This window comes from Lemur catta, chromosome 10 (assembly GCF_020740605.2).
Source record: "Lemur catta isolate mLemCat1 chromosome 10, mLemCat1.pri, whole genome shotgun sequence".
In the NCBI taxonomy this organism is placed as follows: Eukaryota; Metazoa; Chordata; class Mammalia; order Primates; family Lemuridae; genus Lemur; species Lemur catta.
In genome coordinates this window covers 79546768-79565189 of record NC_059137.1, presented here as the reverse complement: position 1 = coordinate 79565189, position 18422 = coordinate 79546768, and the positions used below count along the sequence as shown (strand labels likewise).

The 18422-nt window shown below is 45.3% G+C and overlaps 1 protein-coding gene across 3 annotated transcripts in view; it reads left to right on the top strand.

Annotated features, from left to right (window-relative positions):
* Nucleotides 1–621: 621 nt before the first annotated feature.
* The window catches only part of GOLM1 (golgi membrane protein 1), a 60433-nt gene continuing 42632 nt past the window's right edge, over nt 622–18422 (top strand). For 2 of the 3 annotated variants that reach the window (XM_045562712.1, XM_045562711.1), the window contains exons 1-2: nt 12126–12275; nt 13209–13388. In XM_045562712.1, the coding sequence (XP_045418668.1) occupies nt 12147–12275; nt 13209–13388 (309 nt within the window). In that variant the 5' untranslated portion in view covers nt 12126–12146. Of the gene's footprint in view, nt 796–12125; nt 12276–13208; nt 13389–18422 lie in introns of those variants that run through there. The other variant, XM_045562710.1, reaches the window with a different exon arrangement.

Genomic DNA, 18422 nt, shown 5'->3' with positions numbered 1-18422 from the left:
TACCGCGTGGGTCATTAGTTTCGTGGCACCCTCTCAGGGAGGTATGCTCTCACAGTGCTTCTCAAGCATCAGTGCAGCTGAGAGTCACCTGAAGCACTGTTTAAAATCCAGATTCCCAAGCTCCATCCTTAGAGAGTCCTAGAAGGTCACACTTGCAGGCGCCTAGGAAGCTCCACGTATATGTTGCAGGCAGTCTGATGGTCACTGATGGCCAACGGGGAATGCCTGGTGCACAAAAGACATTTTGTGAGTCTTGACCCCCTAGAAACCTGTTTTTCGTTGGCCGCCCTACTCCGGCAGTTTTGACCCAGACCAGTGAAGAAGGTGACGTGAGTGTGGCAAGGACTGTGGCGCTGGGTGTGGTCGGCTCTACGTTCGGGAACATTCCTCCGCGCGGCAGGGGGTGTCTCTCCAGGTAACCTTTCCCCGCCGCCGCTTCCCACCTCCGCGCCGCAAGTTGGGAGCCGGCTCTCGCCGCGCGCAGCGGCGCCGGGGGAGGGGGCGGCGGCGGGCCGGGCGCGCGCACCGAGGGGCCGGGAGTCCGCGCGCGGCCCCGGCGGCCCCGGCCTCACCTCTCCGCGCTCGCGGCGCCGCCTCCTCCCGTCGCGCCGCCGGCGCTGCCCGGGGGCGGGGACTCGCCGCTGCGGGGCCGGAGACGCGGCGGCGCTGGGCGCGGGGTGCGCGGCGCGCGGCAAGCGGGAGCGCGAGGCCGGCGGCGGCGGCGGCGGGAGAGCGGCCGGGCAGCCTCAGAGCGGGGCCCGGAGCGCCGAGCGGCCGCCGAAGCCGCGGAAGGAGGTGAGTGTGCGGCGCGCGTCCCCAGCCGCCGGAGCCGCGGTCCCTGTTCTCTCTCCTCAGCCCCGGGCCCCTGGCCCTGCGACGTCGGGTCGGTCCCCGCACACTCCTCGCAGCTAGCGCCCGGGCTGCAGCCTTTGCCGGCTGCGCTCGGGGCTGGCTCCCCGCCTTCCCGCTCCCGGCCCAACCGCGGCCGCCGGACCCCTCGGCTCGGTCCCCAAGGCCGGGCGCGGCCCCCTGGCCTCGCGGCGAGGGGCCGAGCGCAGGTTCCCTGCGCCCGCGGAGGCGATGCGGGGCCTTTCCTTTTGTTGTGAGCTTTGTCGCGCGCGTCGGCATCCAAAGTCAAAAAAAGGGTGCGCCCCCGAAGTCGCACTAGTTTCAGTTCTGCGGCGTGATCTGCACGAGGGCGGGGGCTGGCCGAGCCTCGAGCCTCCGCGCCGCCTCTTCCTCCCTCGGGCCCCGGGCTCGCTCGGCCGCCGCGGGTGCCCACGTTGCCGCGGCCGCGTCCAGGCAGGTGACCCGGGCTTGGCGCCGCGTCCTCCGGCCGCGCGGCTGAGCCGGCGCTGAGAGATGCTCCCGCTCCCGGTTCTCTCGTATACCTGTGTTTTCCACCTTTGCCAGTGTGCAGGATCTACACAACTTTTGCCCTGCTATAAAAAATAGTGGCCTGGGTTCATTCACTCTATTTCACACCCTATTTAATATTTGTAATTATTTGTTTTTTTAAAATTACAGCAAAATGGGAAAAATACCCATTTTGATAAATGTTCTTTTTAGCGGAATTTAAGAATCTTTATATTCGAAATGCCATGATGATGGTAGTCCTTTTCAGATGTCCCATCTCCAGTCTTGGAAAACTAAACTTGTGTGGCTTTCACGGCTTTGAAAGCTTTCCTTTGTCTGATTTGGGGTCCATAAGCCCTACATTGTAACAAATGTTGAGGAACATTTCTAAGGGCGGGTTATTAAGATGTACAACGTCCTGAGGAAGTATTTAGCAGCGCTAGAGTGACTTTGGTTCATGGCCATGAGATTGTCTCAAATTTGGCAGTTTTGGTATTTCTGAATTTAGGGGGGCATGGGGTCTGGGGAGCAGTACAATCTCTTGCAGGTTTTTGTGGCTCTCCGAAGGCATTCTGGCTCCTTCTACATGTGTTAGAAAAGATTAAGCTAAGTCCATGCTATTGGTAAGAATAATTTTACTTTCTTTGTAAATAGAAACCAGTAACTTGCTAGGACTTACTGCTCTTAGGCCAGGCACTCAATTCTTAAGGTGTCAGTGGACACAAATTGAATTCTTAGAGAGGATGTTTAAAAAAAGGAGATTAGATTTTAAGACATGTTTTCCTCTCCCAATGAGCGGTTATCACATTTTCGCATTTTTTGCATTGGGTTTGCACAAAAATGAAAGAAATGAGAGGAAATGCATGCTGGGGAGGTACAAATTGTGGTGACATGGATTTTAGGAGCTAAGGATGCCGTCTGCTTTCTAATTACTGGTTATAGGTGGTTATAGGTTCAGTTATTGATGGGAGATGAAAAGATTTAGCATTTACTTTTTTTTTTAAATTTTATTTGAGGGGTGCAGCAGAAACAACAGTTAGGACAGTTGACCCTGTCAGGCCCAGGGCAATCTACAGTAGCCCTGTGTTTATGAGGCCACCTTCCCCCCGCAGGGAGGGAACTGCTGACCAGACCTTGGCCTGTGAAGGTGCGAACTGGCCTTCTGCACCAGAAGCAGAAAGGACAGAACCTGGGGAAAATGCCTCCATGTGGACCAGTTGGAAGGGTGGAGCATCACTTTAAGCGGGTGTGCCGAGCAGGAGGCAGGTGTCTGCTGATGGACACTGTTAGTGAAAGGGAGCTTGTACGGGCGTGGTCCTGAGTACCAGCCCTGCTTCTCAAAGGACCTGGGGTGGCAAGGAAGGAGGAAGGTGTTCTCTTCTGTGCCTTTGGCTTTAATTGTGCTGCATTGTTGTGATTATTTGTTTTTCTTTTTCTTTTAAGTTGTCTTATGAAAAGGTTTGTTTCTTTGTTAATGACCTAATGTGTGAAATAACATCTGTGATTGGGAATTTTTTTTTTTTTTTTTTTTTTTTTTGACCTAAGCCCTTCCTTTTTGTAAAGAAAAAAAAAATCTTTAAAAGCTTTCCTCAGCTGGGCGTGGTGGCACACACCTGTAATCCCAGCACTTTGGGAGACCACAGTGGAAGTATCACTTGAGGCCAGAAGTTCAAGACCAGCCTGGGCAACATAGAGACACCCTGTCTCTACAAAAAAAAGAAAAGAAAAAACCAACAAAATCATCTGGGTGGTGGTGCACGCCTGTAGTCCCTCCCAGCTACTCTGGAGGAGGCAGAAGGATCACTTGAGCCCAGGAACTGGAGGTTACAGTGAGCTATGATTGTGCCATTGCACTCCATCCTGGGCAACAGCAAAACCCATTTCTTAAAATAAAATAAAATCTCTAAACGTGAAAAAGTAGAAGGTGTGATCCTACTATGCTTACTATGTTTTTGCTCTCACCTTAGTAAAGGGTGTGTGATATTTCATTTGCCCCCAAAAGATGTTCTTAAAAATCATGGTTGTTTTCTTTTCTAGACTTTTCAAGTTACTGATGAAATTATGTTAAAAGAGAGACTTCTCTTGAAGTTTAAGAATTGTTTCCTAAATCTCCAGAGAGTCTTTCCTTTGCTTCACACAGAAAGTTCACATACATTCAGAAAAAGAGGTCCATGCCTTCTCAGATTTTTACAACATTTTGATCTTTATTTTCCTTTGAAACCCTTGAGGGTTGTATTAATAGAACTTCTGGATAGGATTTTGGAGATTAATTAGTGCCTGTCAGAAAAAAATATGTATGTAAATACTATATAATATGATTCTAGTGGTTTATATTGTAATTTACTATAGTTCCCCAACTTTTTTGATCATTCTCATTAGTAAAAAAAAAAAAAAAATTAGCACTCCCCTGTGTGCGTGTTTGTTGCTTATTTATAAATTATATGCATGTGCTGTTATGGTTATACTGTATCTCAAGGCCCCACATACTCTTAGGGCTGGAGTCATTGTTAATGACAGTGATAGTAAAACCCTATTCAACATACTCTTCCTCTTAATTTTGAGTATTTTGGGCCTATTTCTTGTCAGGTTGGATTATACCATCGTAGTTTTTGCTTCTTGATGTGCCTCATGCAGAATTGACTCAGTTCACAGTTTTGCCAGCCATGGTCTTGTGCTCACCTGTGCTTGTGTTTATAGGTGTAATAAACAAGTCTCTGATTTGGTAGGTTTGGGATGAGCCAGAAAATTTGCATTTCTAACAAATTCCAAGGTGATGCTGACACTGCTAACCCAGGTTTGAGAACCATTGAACTACAGCAGGAGTTGGCACCCGTTTTCTGTAAAGGGCCAGATAGTATTTGCAGGCTATATGCTCTGTCACAACTACTTAACTGTTGTTGTAGCCCCGTAGCCAGAGACAGTATGTAAATGAATGGGTGTAGTTGTTTTCTGATAAAACTCTATGGACGTTGAAGTTTTAATTCCATGTAGTTTTCTTATGTCATGAAATATTCTTTTTTTCCAAACACAAAACTGTTTGTTGAGCACTTACTATGTGATATATGCTTTATAGCCATTATAATTTTTAATCTTCACCAGTAAAAAAGTTTTATAGATTTTAAAATCTCATATCATTGCACCCTAGAACATGGGGATAGTAATATCTACTTTACTGGACTTTTGAAAGGATTGAGTAGGATACAGAGAAGTTGTATAACTCACCTAAATTGACACAAAAAGTAAGAGAGAGAGCTGAGATTACAGCCACATTCTCTAGCACTCTGGGAGGCTGAGGCAGGAGGATTGCTTGAGGTCAGGAGTTGGAGACCAGCCTGAGCAAGAGCGAGACCCTGTCTCTAGTAAACAAATAGAAAGAAATTAGCTGGACAACTAAAAATATATATATAAAAAATTAGCCAGGCATGGTGGTGCATGCCTGTAGTCCCAGCTACTCAGGAGGCTGAGGCAGGAGGATTGCTTGAGCCCAGGAGTTTGAGGTTGCTATGAGCTATGATGACACCACTGCACTCTACCCAGGGTGAAAGAGCGAGACTCTATCTCAAAAAAACAAAAAACAAAAAAATGAATTCTGCCTGACCCAAACCCATATTCTTCTAAGGCACACTGCCTCAATAGAACCACTGTGGAAGCACTCAAAATGACATGTAGCTAAACAGACATCTAATATCACTTCATGGCCTTGGGATTCTCCAGTGTCTCAGACATAAGGGGCAGTGGAAAGAGCACTGGACTGCGAGTCACCAGACCAGATCCCCATCCCTCTACCAGTAGGTCTGTGTGGGGTTTGGGGACCATATTGAAAGTTGCAGCCGGTTCTTAGTTCTCCATGGTTTTCACTTTAGCTGGGCTCTCTTGGGTTCCCTCATGCATGCATAATCTTCTAGTCAGCCAGGAATATGTGGAGAATTTATCTCAGCCCTTTTTTAATGCTCTTTGATGAATATTATTCTTTTAACGTTTTGACCATTAAAAAATATAAAAACTAGTCTTAGCTTGTGGGTGGTATACAGAAACAGGGGGCTGGCAGGATTTGGTTGTTGGGCTGCAATTTGGGACTCCTGAACTCAAGGAAAAATTTGGGAGGTCCTACAAGGATGTAGTCTTAGTGGCGGGTGGGGGCTTTCTTCAGAGAATTCCAAGTACTGTATTAAACAAGATGGAATTTGGTTCTTTCATTTTCACTCATCCACTCACTTTTTGGTGTTTATACCATCTCACACTAAATATGCACATTCATTTTTAAAGTTTTAATCTTTAGAATCTGTCAGCTTCCAGCATTGGGGAAGACATGGTGTTTATAGCTGGGGGTTGGGGAAGTAAGAAGAGGGGATTCTGTGTACTTCCTCGTAAGTTTTTAAAGCAACTTAAGCAGAATACAGTGTTGGTCATTTAGCCCTAATGGCTTAGAGGGGGAGTTGACAAACTTTCTAAATGGTGAGATAGTAAATGTTTAATCTTCCCAATAACCCTAGGCTTAGGTCTCTGTCTCAACTAGTCTATTCTGTCACGTAGCTGGAAAGCAGTACTTAATGAATGGGCATGGCTGTGTACAGTAAGTAACACTTCAAAAAAGCTGGCTGGAGTTTGCTGACCCCTGGCTTACAGACATTCTTGGGACCGGGTGAAATATTTTTAAACCATCGAAAAACTTGGTGAGCGAGGAAATGCTTCACAGGCTCTGGTGGGTGCTAGGGTGTGCTCAGGTCTGTTTGCTCACTGAGGTGACTTCCGAACTTCCTGCTGAGCAGCTCCAGCACTCTGTTTCAGGTGGGGCCCTTCCTCTGAGAAGGAGTAGAGGTGTGGCACCACTGTATGCGGAAACGCAGTTGTTTCTGCACTGGTGACATTGGTCAAACATGCTAATCTGATCTGACTGCTTGTATATATTTATCTATGTGATTAAAAACCCTATATGGAAAGAAGGAAATATCAAAATACAATATTTAACTAGGTTCAAGGGGCTCATGTATTTGGCAGGTTGTCCGTTTTCATATGCTATTTCTTTATTTTTTTAAGTAATTTCATTCTCTCAGAAAAATTTTTGTTTTATAAACAAACAAGAATTTTAACCAGTAGGTTGAATTTTTTTTTAATTGACTAAGCCAGTAGGTAAGAATCTACAGTTTTTTCATGACTTCCGATTTATCAAATCTAAAAATACACCACGTACCTTCACTCCAGAAAAGCCAGGGGTTTCACAGAGTTTAGCTGATTTAAGCAAATCATTTTTCAGTATGTCAGATGCTCATTATCAAATATGAGACAAACACATTCTGAAGCCTAAATTAACATAGATAGTAAATTAATATCTGTTTGATGCAGTATATCTCTCTCTCTGTCTCACCCCCAGTCCACATAAATTCTAAGGCGGGGGAAAGGAGGATGTCTGAAGCGTTAATATTTGACCACTGTAAGCTCTGGCTCTGAGTTCCTGCCCTCAGTCTTTATCAATCTTGGTCATTTCTCACTGGCATCTGTCCCTTGTCATTCAGCAGTAAGGGTTTCTGCAGTCCCAGAAGGCAGTGATGAAGTGCCTTGCAGGCCTGAAGGCTCAGTGTGTGCCCTCCCCTGTGCGTGTCACTGTCCTGCCTGGGCAGCCCTAGGGCTGTCCTGACGCTGCGGTCTGGACAGCTGCTCACCCTCCTGGTCAAAAAAGCACTGGGTCTCAGTGACGGGCTTCTAGGACTGGACTCACGTTTGGCTTCCTCCAGCCTCCCTTTTTCATAATATGGTCCTGGTCTGGGCCGTCTACTGCTGCTGCAGCATCTGTGAGTCAGACCGATGGCAGTCACTGTTGGTTCGTTGGCAGCCGAGTCAATGGGAGGAGAGCGGAGGGCTGGTCACCGTGAAGGAGAAAGGTTGTGGAAAGAAAACAGGCATCACCTTTTCCTCATAAAATGGGAAAAAAATTGAATCTAGAAATGATCTGTCATTCGTCTTTCCCTCCATAGTAATAATGTCAACATTCATTGAGCAGTTGGTGTATGCCAGATGTGGTTCTAAGCACTTCTCACTTAACTCATCCTCCTAATAACCTTGGGAGGAGGACAGTGAGGCACAGGCAGGTCCTGTTGCTCCTAGCAGGTGGAGCCAGGGTCACACGTGACTGTGGGCTTCCAGTTTGTCCTCTTAACGCTACCCCGAGCGGCCTCATGCCAGCACAGCACCTGACTCATGGTAGTTGCTCAATAAATTTTTTATTGATTTGCTAAAGGAAGGAGAATATTAAATGCTCATTTGTACTCTTTCCTTGAAGTGAGAATTGAGTTTATTTTCTGCTTCCAAACTTATAATATACCCATCCGATGACTTATATCTGCTGGAATAACAAAAGGTCCCATAACTTACAAGGTCCCATCTAAAAGTGTATTGTTAGGGAATTTAACATATGACAAAGATAGCTGTTCAAAACACTAGGTAAAAACAGATAATTCAGTGAAGGCTGCTGGAAGAACTGGCTAGTCATTACAGGAAAAAAAAGCCATATTCTTTGAATTTCCTTACTCTTTACACCAAAAAAAAATTCCAAAGGAATAAACTTAGAGTAGGAATTACCTTTCTAAGTGTAAACGATATTCAGAAGCAATAAAAAAATTGAAAAGATTAGGTTATTTAAAACAACATCAGCAACAAAAAACTTTGGACAAAAATTCTATAAAATCAAAGAATAAATGAAAAATTGAAACCAAATTATCCACATGAAAGTCCACAGATTAGTTTATCTTTAACATACAAAGAGTCCTATTAAGATGTTAATAAGATGAACACCCCGGTTTAAAAATGGGAAAAGAGTATGGAAAGGCATTTCACCGAAGTGAACATGCAAATGGCCAATAAATGAAAAGGTATTTATTTATGCTCTCAATTGATATGTTTTAAAATATCACTAATGAGGTTACCAGGCATTAAAAAGTTTATGTTGCGGGTTATGTGAGAAAACAGGCATTCTCCTATTGCTGGTAGAAGAGCAAATTATTGGAACTGCTTTGGAAGCCAATATGGTAAGGTCTATCAAAGAATTTTTTTACATAAGTTAGACTCATGGAAGAATTACAGAAATAGTGCAGATAGTTCCTGTATCCCCTTCACCCAGCTTCTCTTTAACCATAAAATTTATCAAAATTAAGAGGTTAACATTGGCATTGTCTTATTAACTGTGCTGGTTAAGTGTTTTATAGAATGTCCCTCAATTTGAGTTCCTCTGAATTTTCTGATAAGATTGACGTTGTGTGTTACTAGGCAGACCACAGAGGTGATCTGCCTTCCCAGTGCATCATACGGGGGTACATCGTGTCGATGTGCCTCATTACTGGTGGTACCAACCTTCATCATGTGGCTGAGGTAGTATCTGCCAGGATTCTTTATATAAAGGTACTGTTTTCCCCTTTGTATAATAATTTGCCAAATATTTTGGGAGAGATTAGCTCTATCAATGTTAAAAGCATACATTTTTTGATCCAGCAGTTGCACTTACAGAAATTTATTTATCCATAGCTGTCTGTGATTTATTTCATCTCCTGCAAAATGGGGGTGATACTGCCCCCTTCAAGCCCATGGGAGCCCCCCATATTGCACCGTGCCTCACATGCAGTGAGCTCCCCATTGAGTCACCCTTCCTTCTTCCTTTGGAATTCAGGATTTTTCTTTTCAGAATGCAAAAGATACTATGGTGCATTTAATATATATTATGTGACACACCCAGGAGGATCTGGAACAGTACCCCATAATCAAACACTAACCCCTTTCTGCAGCAAAATGTATGAATATTCACAGGAAGGGAGAAAGATAAAGACTGTAAGTAGCTTCAGGTGAGTTCTGATGAGACCTCAATCTGAGTTCAGGTTAGATTTTGTTGCTGAAAGAGTTTCTAAAAAGCTTTTTGGGTTTTTAGAGCATTTGGGGTTTCAGAATTGTGGATAAGGGACTGTACACATAGGTCAGAGTTTGTAAACACAGAGGTGGTTAGACAGTCAGCCCTCCAGATGTGTGGGTTCCACGTCTTCGGATTCAAACAGCTGTGGTGGGAAAATGTAGTTGGGCCGAGGATGGTTGCTTGCATCTGTGCTGAACCTGTGCAGACATGTCATTATTCACTAAACAATACAATGTAACAACTATATAGCATTTACATTGTATCACAAGTAATCCAGAGATGACTTTAAGTATGTGGGAGGATGTGTTTAAGTTATATGTAAATACGACTCCATTTTATATAGGGACTAGAGCATCTGTGGATTTGTCGGGGGTGGCAGTCCTGCAACCAATTCCCCTATGGATACTGAGGGAAACTGTATAAGGATGTTCATGGTAGCATTGTTGGAAATAAGCCTGGAAAACCCTGAATCAGTCCCTCTGTAGGAGATTGGTTAAGTAAATCCTAGTACAGAATGGTGCCCTATTCAGCTCTTTAAAAAGAATGGAACAGACCATGATGTGCTAATAGGAGAAGGACATGGCAAGATGGGTTATAAAGAGACACATAAGATTTGCAGAACAGTGTGAATGGTGTGTTCTTGTTTGGATTAAGAATAAATATATTTATGCTTGTGTGTGCATCAGGAAGCATCAGGAATAGTGGCTGCACATTTGAGTCACCTGGGAGGTTTAAAAAGTACCGATACCTGGGCCTTGCCTTAAACCCACTGAATTAGAAGTGCAGAGGTGGGGCCCGGATACTGGTATTTTAAGAAAGTGTCACAGTGATGCTGATGTGCTGTGAAGTTGAGGGCTGTGGGAATAGGAGGACACAGACGTTAGAAAATGCTGTCCCTTTCCTCCGGCGTGGGAAGAGGAAGATATAATGCTATACTTTACTGTGTGTAGTCTCCCCTGCCATAGTATTTGAACTTTTATATTTAAAAAAAAAGGTTAAGTGTGAAAAAAGACGTTTGTGATTAAAATTTGTTATGGTGGGGCAGTAGAGGCACATTTTCAGCAGATCTGTAGAATCTTCTAGTTTAGTTTTTCTGAGCACTGTTCTCGTTTATAAAGTGCTTGTTGATATCAGCTGATAACTGAATTAAAAACATTTTTTCAGGCTGGGCGCGCGGTGACTCACGCCTGTAATCCTAGCACTCTGGGAGTCCGAGGCAGGTGGATCCATTGAGCTCAGGAGTTCGAGACCAGCCTGAGCAAGAGCGACACCCCGTCTCTACTAAAAAAATAGAAAGAAATTATCTGGACAACTAAAAAATATATATAGAGAAAAAAATTAGCCGGGCATGGTGGCACATGCCTGTAATCCCAGCTACTTGGGAGGCTAAGGCAGGAGGATTGCTCGAGCCCAGGAGTTTGAGGTTGCTGTGAGCTAGGCTGACGCTACGGCACTCTAGCCCAGGTGACAGAGTGAGACTCTGTCTCAAAAAACAAAAACAAAAACATTTTTTCCTCTTTTCATCCTGAGAGACCAGAAGCTGCAGGTGAGTAAGGCGTGAGTGGAGTTCAGACTCGGTCATCAGCGCCGCCAGCGATGTTCTGCAGTATTTTAGATGATTCGACTGGATTGCCTATTTGTCCCCATTCAGGCCCCCACACCAGTAGCTAGCTGTTAAGACAGAAGACCCCTTTTGATGACACTCTTTTGAAGACCACAGGGTGAGAATTAGCTCTCACGTGTTCTCACTTGTGAGAATTTTGTCCTGCAGGTGAGTCCCTGGTGGTCTCCCCTCCCCTCTTCTCCCCCCACCCTTTGCTGGCCACACCTGGCATAAAAGGCTCTCTGTTCTCAGAGACCAATTGTTGCAGTATAGCTCTGATAAGGTTCGTTTTATGTGGCTCAGTAAAAGCCGTTTGGAAAAGTCAGCTTTCCTTGTTCTTGGTGACCAGTGCCAGCATCCAGCCAGACCTGGTTTGGAGTTGAAGTCCGTGAACAAAATTTATAATGCCTTTTATCTAAGCCATATTTTTGCACAGTAGTCAGCTGTCATGCTGAGGCGCCATTTTTTCTAACACTGCTGTGAGGCACACCAAGCTGCAGTTGCACAAATGCAGTTCTCCAAAGTGAGAGACACAAATGTTCCAAGGACGTGAATGCCTCATTTCCACCTTGAACTCTAAACTGGAACATGTTCTCTCCAGTGACAGATCCCACACCTCCTGTTCCATCGTATGTTGTGAAGGAAGAGGCACTTCTGCCACCGGGGCCTAGCCCCGGTGACTTACATGGGGGGAAGTCCAGTGTTCACCTCCAGAACGGGTTTCCTGCATTGCTGGAGAAATGCTTTAATTGGACGTCACTGGTAACTTTGTCAAAGGGTTAACAAAACTTGCCTTGTTAGGAATCAAATCAAAAAGTCCTCTCTCTGGGGAGTAATGAGAAATGTTTTCTTTCTCATTTGATGTGGAAACAATATTTGCTATAGCCGTTTGCAAAAATGATTGATTAATTCTCAGACATTGCTGTTTATAGAGATGATTAATTTAATTCCCAAACTATGTCGTGAAGGTGAGTACTATAATGCCCATTTATAGATGAGGAATGGAAGTGTAAGAGAAATCCTTCTTTACCCAAGGTTTTGAGCTAGTCTGGGGCAGGTGCCCGCCCTCCGCGCCCGTCCTGGGAGCTGGCGGTGCCGTCGGGGCACACAGAACTGCACACTGCCTGTGCCGCCCACTCGCTCTTCTCCTTCCACAGCTTCAAGAGCCTGTGCTTCCCGGCAGGACACCTTCCCTGGTGGTTGTGATGGTGACGCGGCCTGCTTCATGGATGGTGACACTAGTATTGAGGCTTATTTGTTTTTATTTGGCAGGTTCTCAGCCTGGCTTTTGAGATGATGGGATTGGGAAACGGGCGTCGCAGCATGAAGTCTCCGCCCCTCCTGCTGGCTGCCCTGGTGGCCTGCATCATCGTCCTGGGCTTCAACTATTGGATTGCGAGCTCCCGAAGCGTGGATCTCCAGGTGTTTGTTTGTTTATTGTTTGTGTGGATGCTGTAAAGTATTTAAAGTTGTAGGGTGATGCGGGCCAGGGGTGTGCTGTTCATCGTCCACCCCATCCAGCCCTGGGCCAGACTCCACACCAGGTCTGCTTTGGGTAGGAGAGGACCCCTCTGACTGGTCAGGATTAATTGAAGTAGCCCCTGACCCCGAGATTTTCCGTGACTCAATAGTCATGACCCCTATTGCAATGGTCTTGAGTAGTCTTTCTTACCATTTTAATAAGTGTCAGAGTGATTTCTCTTTAACAGCACTTCTTGTGCACAAATCCTACAAGGTTGAGACTTTACTTTCTCCATTTCACAGGTGGGCAAACTGAGGCACAGAGAGGCTAATAAGTACAGGTGCAGCAGGGATTCTGACCCACCTGGGTTCTCGGCTGTGGAACTCCATCCCGTCTGTTCTTCATCCTGCTCTCGGGTTTGCCCACTCCGAGTTGTAGTCCCGGCACCTGAGCTCGCACCAGAGCCCTGTTCTCTGGGCAGATGAGGTCTGGATGTCCGGAGGTGGAGAACTGAGTCTGTTTTCAGAAATTTTGTCTGATAGGGAGTTGTTAAGGGCTTTGTTAGCAGGGAGGAGGAACTAAATATTGGAGTACCACCTCACACCTGGTAAAGCGTGAGGCATTCTTATGTTCTCACCTCATTTAAACCTCGCCTGCGAGGGGTGTGGTGGTGAGCTCAAAGTGCCTTCCTTCACTTACAGCACCATTTCTCCAGAAGAACCTGATCTAGCTTCTGTACAGTTGACTTAAAACCTGGAACCTTGGGCACATGTCACGGGTGTGAGGCTGGGTGCTGGCCTCGGGCCCGGGTGTGGTCTTGGTGGGGGGAGCTCAGGTGGTCCAGTCTCTGGCGGTGGTTTGGCGTTGGCCCTGACGCTGTGGTCTCCTCGCAGACGCGGATCGTGGAGCTGGAAGGCAGGGTCCGCAGGGCGGCCGCGGAGAGAGGCGCCGTGGAGCTGAAGAAGAATGAGTTCCAGGGAGAGCTGGAGAAGCAACGGGAGCAGCTCGACAAAATCCAGTCCAGCCACAACTTTCAGCTGGAGAGCGTCAACAAGCTGTACCAGGACGAAAAGGCAGGACTGCTTTGTTTTCCTTATAGTTCTCTTCTGAGGACAGTGTCTGTGTTGTCTGTCTGTGGCATTCTCAGTGGGAAGCTAAGCGGCTGGGTGTCGATTTAGTAATTATGTGGAATGAGCCTGTTGACCGAGCCCAGGCACTTACCACCGTCCAGCCCTAAGTCTCTGGCTGGGCTGTCATGAAACCCTTTGCGAGGGCGTTAGATGGGAGAAATGCAGAACTAAGGCGATGTCGGGTTCATGCTCTTGTTGGCCTTTTCACCACTTTCTACAAACAGGTATTAAATACCTACTCTGTGCCAGGCCTGTGCGAGGTGATTGTATCTCAAAGATGAATAACATTTGTGCTTTTAAATATCTCATGGAGGAGAGGGGAGATGCAGACCTCTAAATAAATACTAACAAAGTAGGGGACTCAAGAATGTTGGCTTTTAAGTTTAAAAAAAACAGATTCTGCATAGATTAAAAAGGGGCTTCCTGCTAATTAAAATATCTAAGCTTTATATGTCTTGCTTTTTCTGTTTTTCTTAGGAATGAATGACTGTACTTTCTTCGATATTAAATTGTATAACTGTGAGAGTTAACTAATATCTTCCATTTTAAAGGGTATCAAACTCATGGCCACTTATAACCTAGAAGGGTTTGGCTTTTATAATGCACACACCTCTTTCTGTGGAATGGCTGGTTTATTGGAAGAAGGTTGTATATCAACTTCCATTATCTTGAGTTATCTCAGAAAATGAATTATTTCTAGGAACGGCCTCAGACTTTTATTGCATAACTGATTTAAAATGCAAGAAGTACTATTTTCATTTGCAGAGTACTTCCTCATATTAGCAAACTCATATTCTCTGGGAATTGTTCCAATTTTAATATTATTCTAATAAAACGTGTCTTTGTTTTTCTTCCCTTTTCTTAAATGTGGGAGACAGTATTTGTGCTCCTGAAATTCCCTTTACCTGAATATAGTAGGACCTGCACATTTCTCACAGTGTATACCCAGGCAGGACCCTTAAAACATTTTTTGGAAGACGTAGAGTTTATTCTCAAGGCTTGCAGAAATTCCATCTGGGATTTGCAGGCTGTGCAGAGAACGTTGCTGGTGCCCAGGCAGTGGTTAGGAAGATGTCTTGTGGGAACTAGGGAATGTTTGGGGCCTGGGAAGTGAGGACCCAGGAGAGGCCAGCCAGATTCCCAAAGGGGCCGGGGCTGAGATGGGCTCCTGAGGAGGGCAGGGTGAGTAGGATCTCCAGAGCTACTTTAGTGCTGCCTCAGTGACCGCCTGTGGTCTGGAATGAGCCAGAGCACGTATTTCCCGTCTGCAGGAAGTGAGAAAAAACATGGAGGATGTTTTGTGTGTCTGTCTGCCTCCCACCCTCTGTATATGTCTCATTACCTGAGAGTTTAGCTCTCTCTTTTTTTTTTTTTTTTTGAGACACAGTTTAGCTCTGTTGCCCTGGCTAGAGTGAGTGCCGTGGTGTCAGCGAGCTCACAGCAACCTCAAACTCCTGGGCTGAAGCGATCCTTCTGCCTCAGCCTCCCGAGTAGCTGGGACTACAGGCATGCGCCACTATGCCAGGCTAATTTTTTCTATATATATTTTTAGTTGGCCAGATAATTTCTTTCTATTTTTAATAGAGATGGGGTCTTGCTCTTGCTCAGGCTGGTCTCGAACTCCTGACCTCGAGCGATCCACCCGCCTCGGCCTCCCAGAGTGCTAGGATTACAGGCGTGAGCCACTGCGCCTGGCTAGCTCTCTTTTTCTTAGAAAGAATTGTGTTTTACTCTGAGCCTCTGGTCTTTCAATACTTTTATGTTTAAAATTTCTTTCTTTTTGAAATGGTAGTGATAAAGATAGTATGAGTATTTGTGAGTGCATGTGTCTGCGGTGTTCGGTTGTTGCTGCTGTTCTGTGGTTTTGGTTGTGGAGTCTGGCATTTCCTTAACTCTGTCAGTCTGCTCAGTACTTCTGAAGTGATATTGGTCCGCGAAGTCCCAGACTCTAGGAACAGCTGATCTCTGTGCTCATACTCCTCCGAGCTCCTGGGCATTTTTGTGCGTATATGGGCAGGACAGTCTGGCCATAGGGTGCTCCTCCTTGTCCTGGGCACACACTCGTGGGTCTCCAGACCCTCTCAAACAAGCTGCAGGCAGTGGGCTTCCTGTATTGCAAGGAATACAGGAAGGGCAGAATCCTCAGAGAACGTGCTGCACAGATGCATTCCTTTGAGAGAATTCACAGTAACTCAGTCAGTGAAACATCGTTACCACAGCAAGTCCTAGATATAGAAATTCTAGTTTATTTGGATATAATCTGTTGTGGAGACAAGACCACAAACTTGGAATTTTAAAAAATATGGTCAACTAGCTGTTTCTTTAAAAAATCTGCCTGTAGAAAGAAATGAGAGAGAATATCTGCCAGGCAGAAACCAGGTGTCTGTTTCACCCTGATTCTTAAACTTCACTTTTACAGCTTTCTTTTTAAGAAGGGGGCATATGTTTGAGGATCCACAGGGCAGGAAGCTCTATTAGTCACAATAAACAAACTTATGGTATATATTTGAAAAGTTAGGAGTCATGGTTAAGGTAAAAATAGTTGAAGGAGCATCAACTAGCTGTTTGAAAAGACAGTCGAGAGTTTTTAACTTTTAGAATCTGTGATATTTTTTTTTCATTATGGTGAGCAAGGGTGGGTCCCCTCATCAAAACTTAGCCCCAGGAGCATTTTAGGTTTAGCTTGGTGTAACGGAAGGCGTAGGCCTTTCGGTCAGGCAGATCTGGGCTCAGAATTGCCTTAGCTGTGTGATTTTAGGCAAGTCACTTAAGTTCTCTGAACCGGTTTTCTCAACTATCAAATAGAAATAGTGATGAGAATCCCCTTACAGGGTGCCTGTGAGGATTCAGTCCGACAGTGTGTAAAGGGTTTGTCACAGTGCTTGACACAGAATAAAAGTTCAAAAAGTGATAGCGAGTATCATTAGAGCTAATTGTACTAATAGTAGCCGCAGCAGTAACAGTAGCAGCAGTAGTAGAGGCATCAGTGAACCACAGCAGCAGTAGTGATAATGTTATCTTTTTTTATATGATCTTTGTCTTAGTCCATTCTGGCTGCTATAATAAAAGACCACAGACTGGGCGGCTTATAAACAGCAGATATTTATTTATCACAGTTCGAGAGACTGGGAAGTCCAAGATCAAGGTAACTGCAGATTTGGTGTCTGGCGAGAGCCTGCTTCCTGGTTCACATACGGCACCTTCTCACTGCTCTCCCCTGGTGGAAGGGGCAAGGCAGTTCTCTGGCGCCTCTTTTATGGCACTGATCCCATGCATGAGAGCTCCACCCTCGGGCCCTAATCACCTCCTAATTACCATCACTGTGGTTGATTTGGTTCCAACATAAGAATTTGGGGTGGGTGGACACAAACATTCAGACCATTGCAGATTATTTTTTTTCCCTTCCAAATTGAAACCATGAAACCAAACTGTGATATCTGTAAAAAAGGATTAGAAAGACGTCTAGGAAGATAGGACCAAGAACAATGACAGTCACCACAGTAGCGGGAAGAGCCCACATTAATGGAGCCTCTGCTTAGCCGGACGTCAGGCTGAGCATTCTGCAGGGATTGTTTCGTGTGTTCCTCTCGCAGCCCTGTGAGGTTAGGGCTCACTTACTAGATGAGGGAACCCGGGCTCAGAGTAGTCACTGTCACCTAGGAGAAGACGTAGACCCTAGACAGCCTGCAGGCCGCCTCCACCCTGCCTTTCTCCCTCTTCCCTCTGCGTAGACACAGCTTGAAGGATGGGTGGGGCCATACAGGAAATTGGACTGGCCGGAGTTGATCACTGTTAAAGCTGGGTGATTGATACATTGGGAGTTCATCGTACTGTTTTGCCATTAAGAACTCTTCACAATATAAACTTTCAAAACATAGTTTTTATTCCAAAGACTACTGTGTTCCAACTAACTGTCTTTTGGCCACACTTCATATCCTCAGCTGAGACATACCTGATTCTTTCAGTGTGGTCAGGCTAATTCTTCACCTGCGTGCTTACTTGTCTCTACATTCTTTTCTAATCTTAGAAGATTAGCACTTGTGGTTGGAGTTGGAAGGAGGCTCCTTTTTAGAATTTGAAAGAATTACAGTGATTGTCAGCCTAGGAGGCGGGGTGTGGGGACCTGTGGGTGGGGGTAGTTTGCAGATCTCACGTAACCTAGAGATTTCCCTGCCTGCCTCCCCCTGCGTTCCTGCCTTAAGCAGTCACTGTCACTCTGGGCAGGCATCGTGTCCCTCCAGTGGGGGCCTGGACAAAAGGTTGAAAACCAAACCTATCAGGGAAGATATGAACAGACACCTTTTTGTAATGAAATTACTGCTTTGGGTCAGCCCTGTCTAATAGAATCTTCTGTGATGATGGAAATGGTCTGTATTTGTGCTGTGTAGTATAGTAGCCACATGAGCCTGTGGAATACCCGAAATGTGGCCAGTGGGGTTGAGAAACTGAATTTTATTGAGTTTTAACTAATTTAAATATTTTTTTCTAATTTAAGTTTAAATAGCCAAATAATGGCCTTACCGTGCAGCACAGGTTTAGACGATCAGCAAAACACGGGTAATAAGCCTCATCTGGGCCTCTGAAATAGAGTCATGTTCCGTGGAGGAGTGGAGGGCCGAGGTTGGGTCTCATGAGGTTCTGTGAGGGTCAGAAGCAGTGGGGGGGAGGATTGGGAGCGGGAAGATGAGATCACTATCTGGTTAGGTGGTTGTGCTTGCCCTGAAAGTCTCTGCGGCTTGCTGCTGTTCTGATGCAGAATTATCAGTTCAGCTTATCAGATTGGCTGTTGTTTAAGGTCTGTCTTGGGGTTTTGAATTTATTTGTTAGGAAAGTTGTTTCAGAGCAATCAATTGTAGCCTGGCTGTACATTGCAATCATTTGCGAGATTATACAAAAAAAAAAAAAAAAAAGATTAAAAAAAATAGACTGGCTCAGAATCTCTGGGTGTTGGAGCTCAGAGAATATGTAATTTCTTAA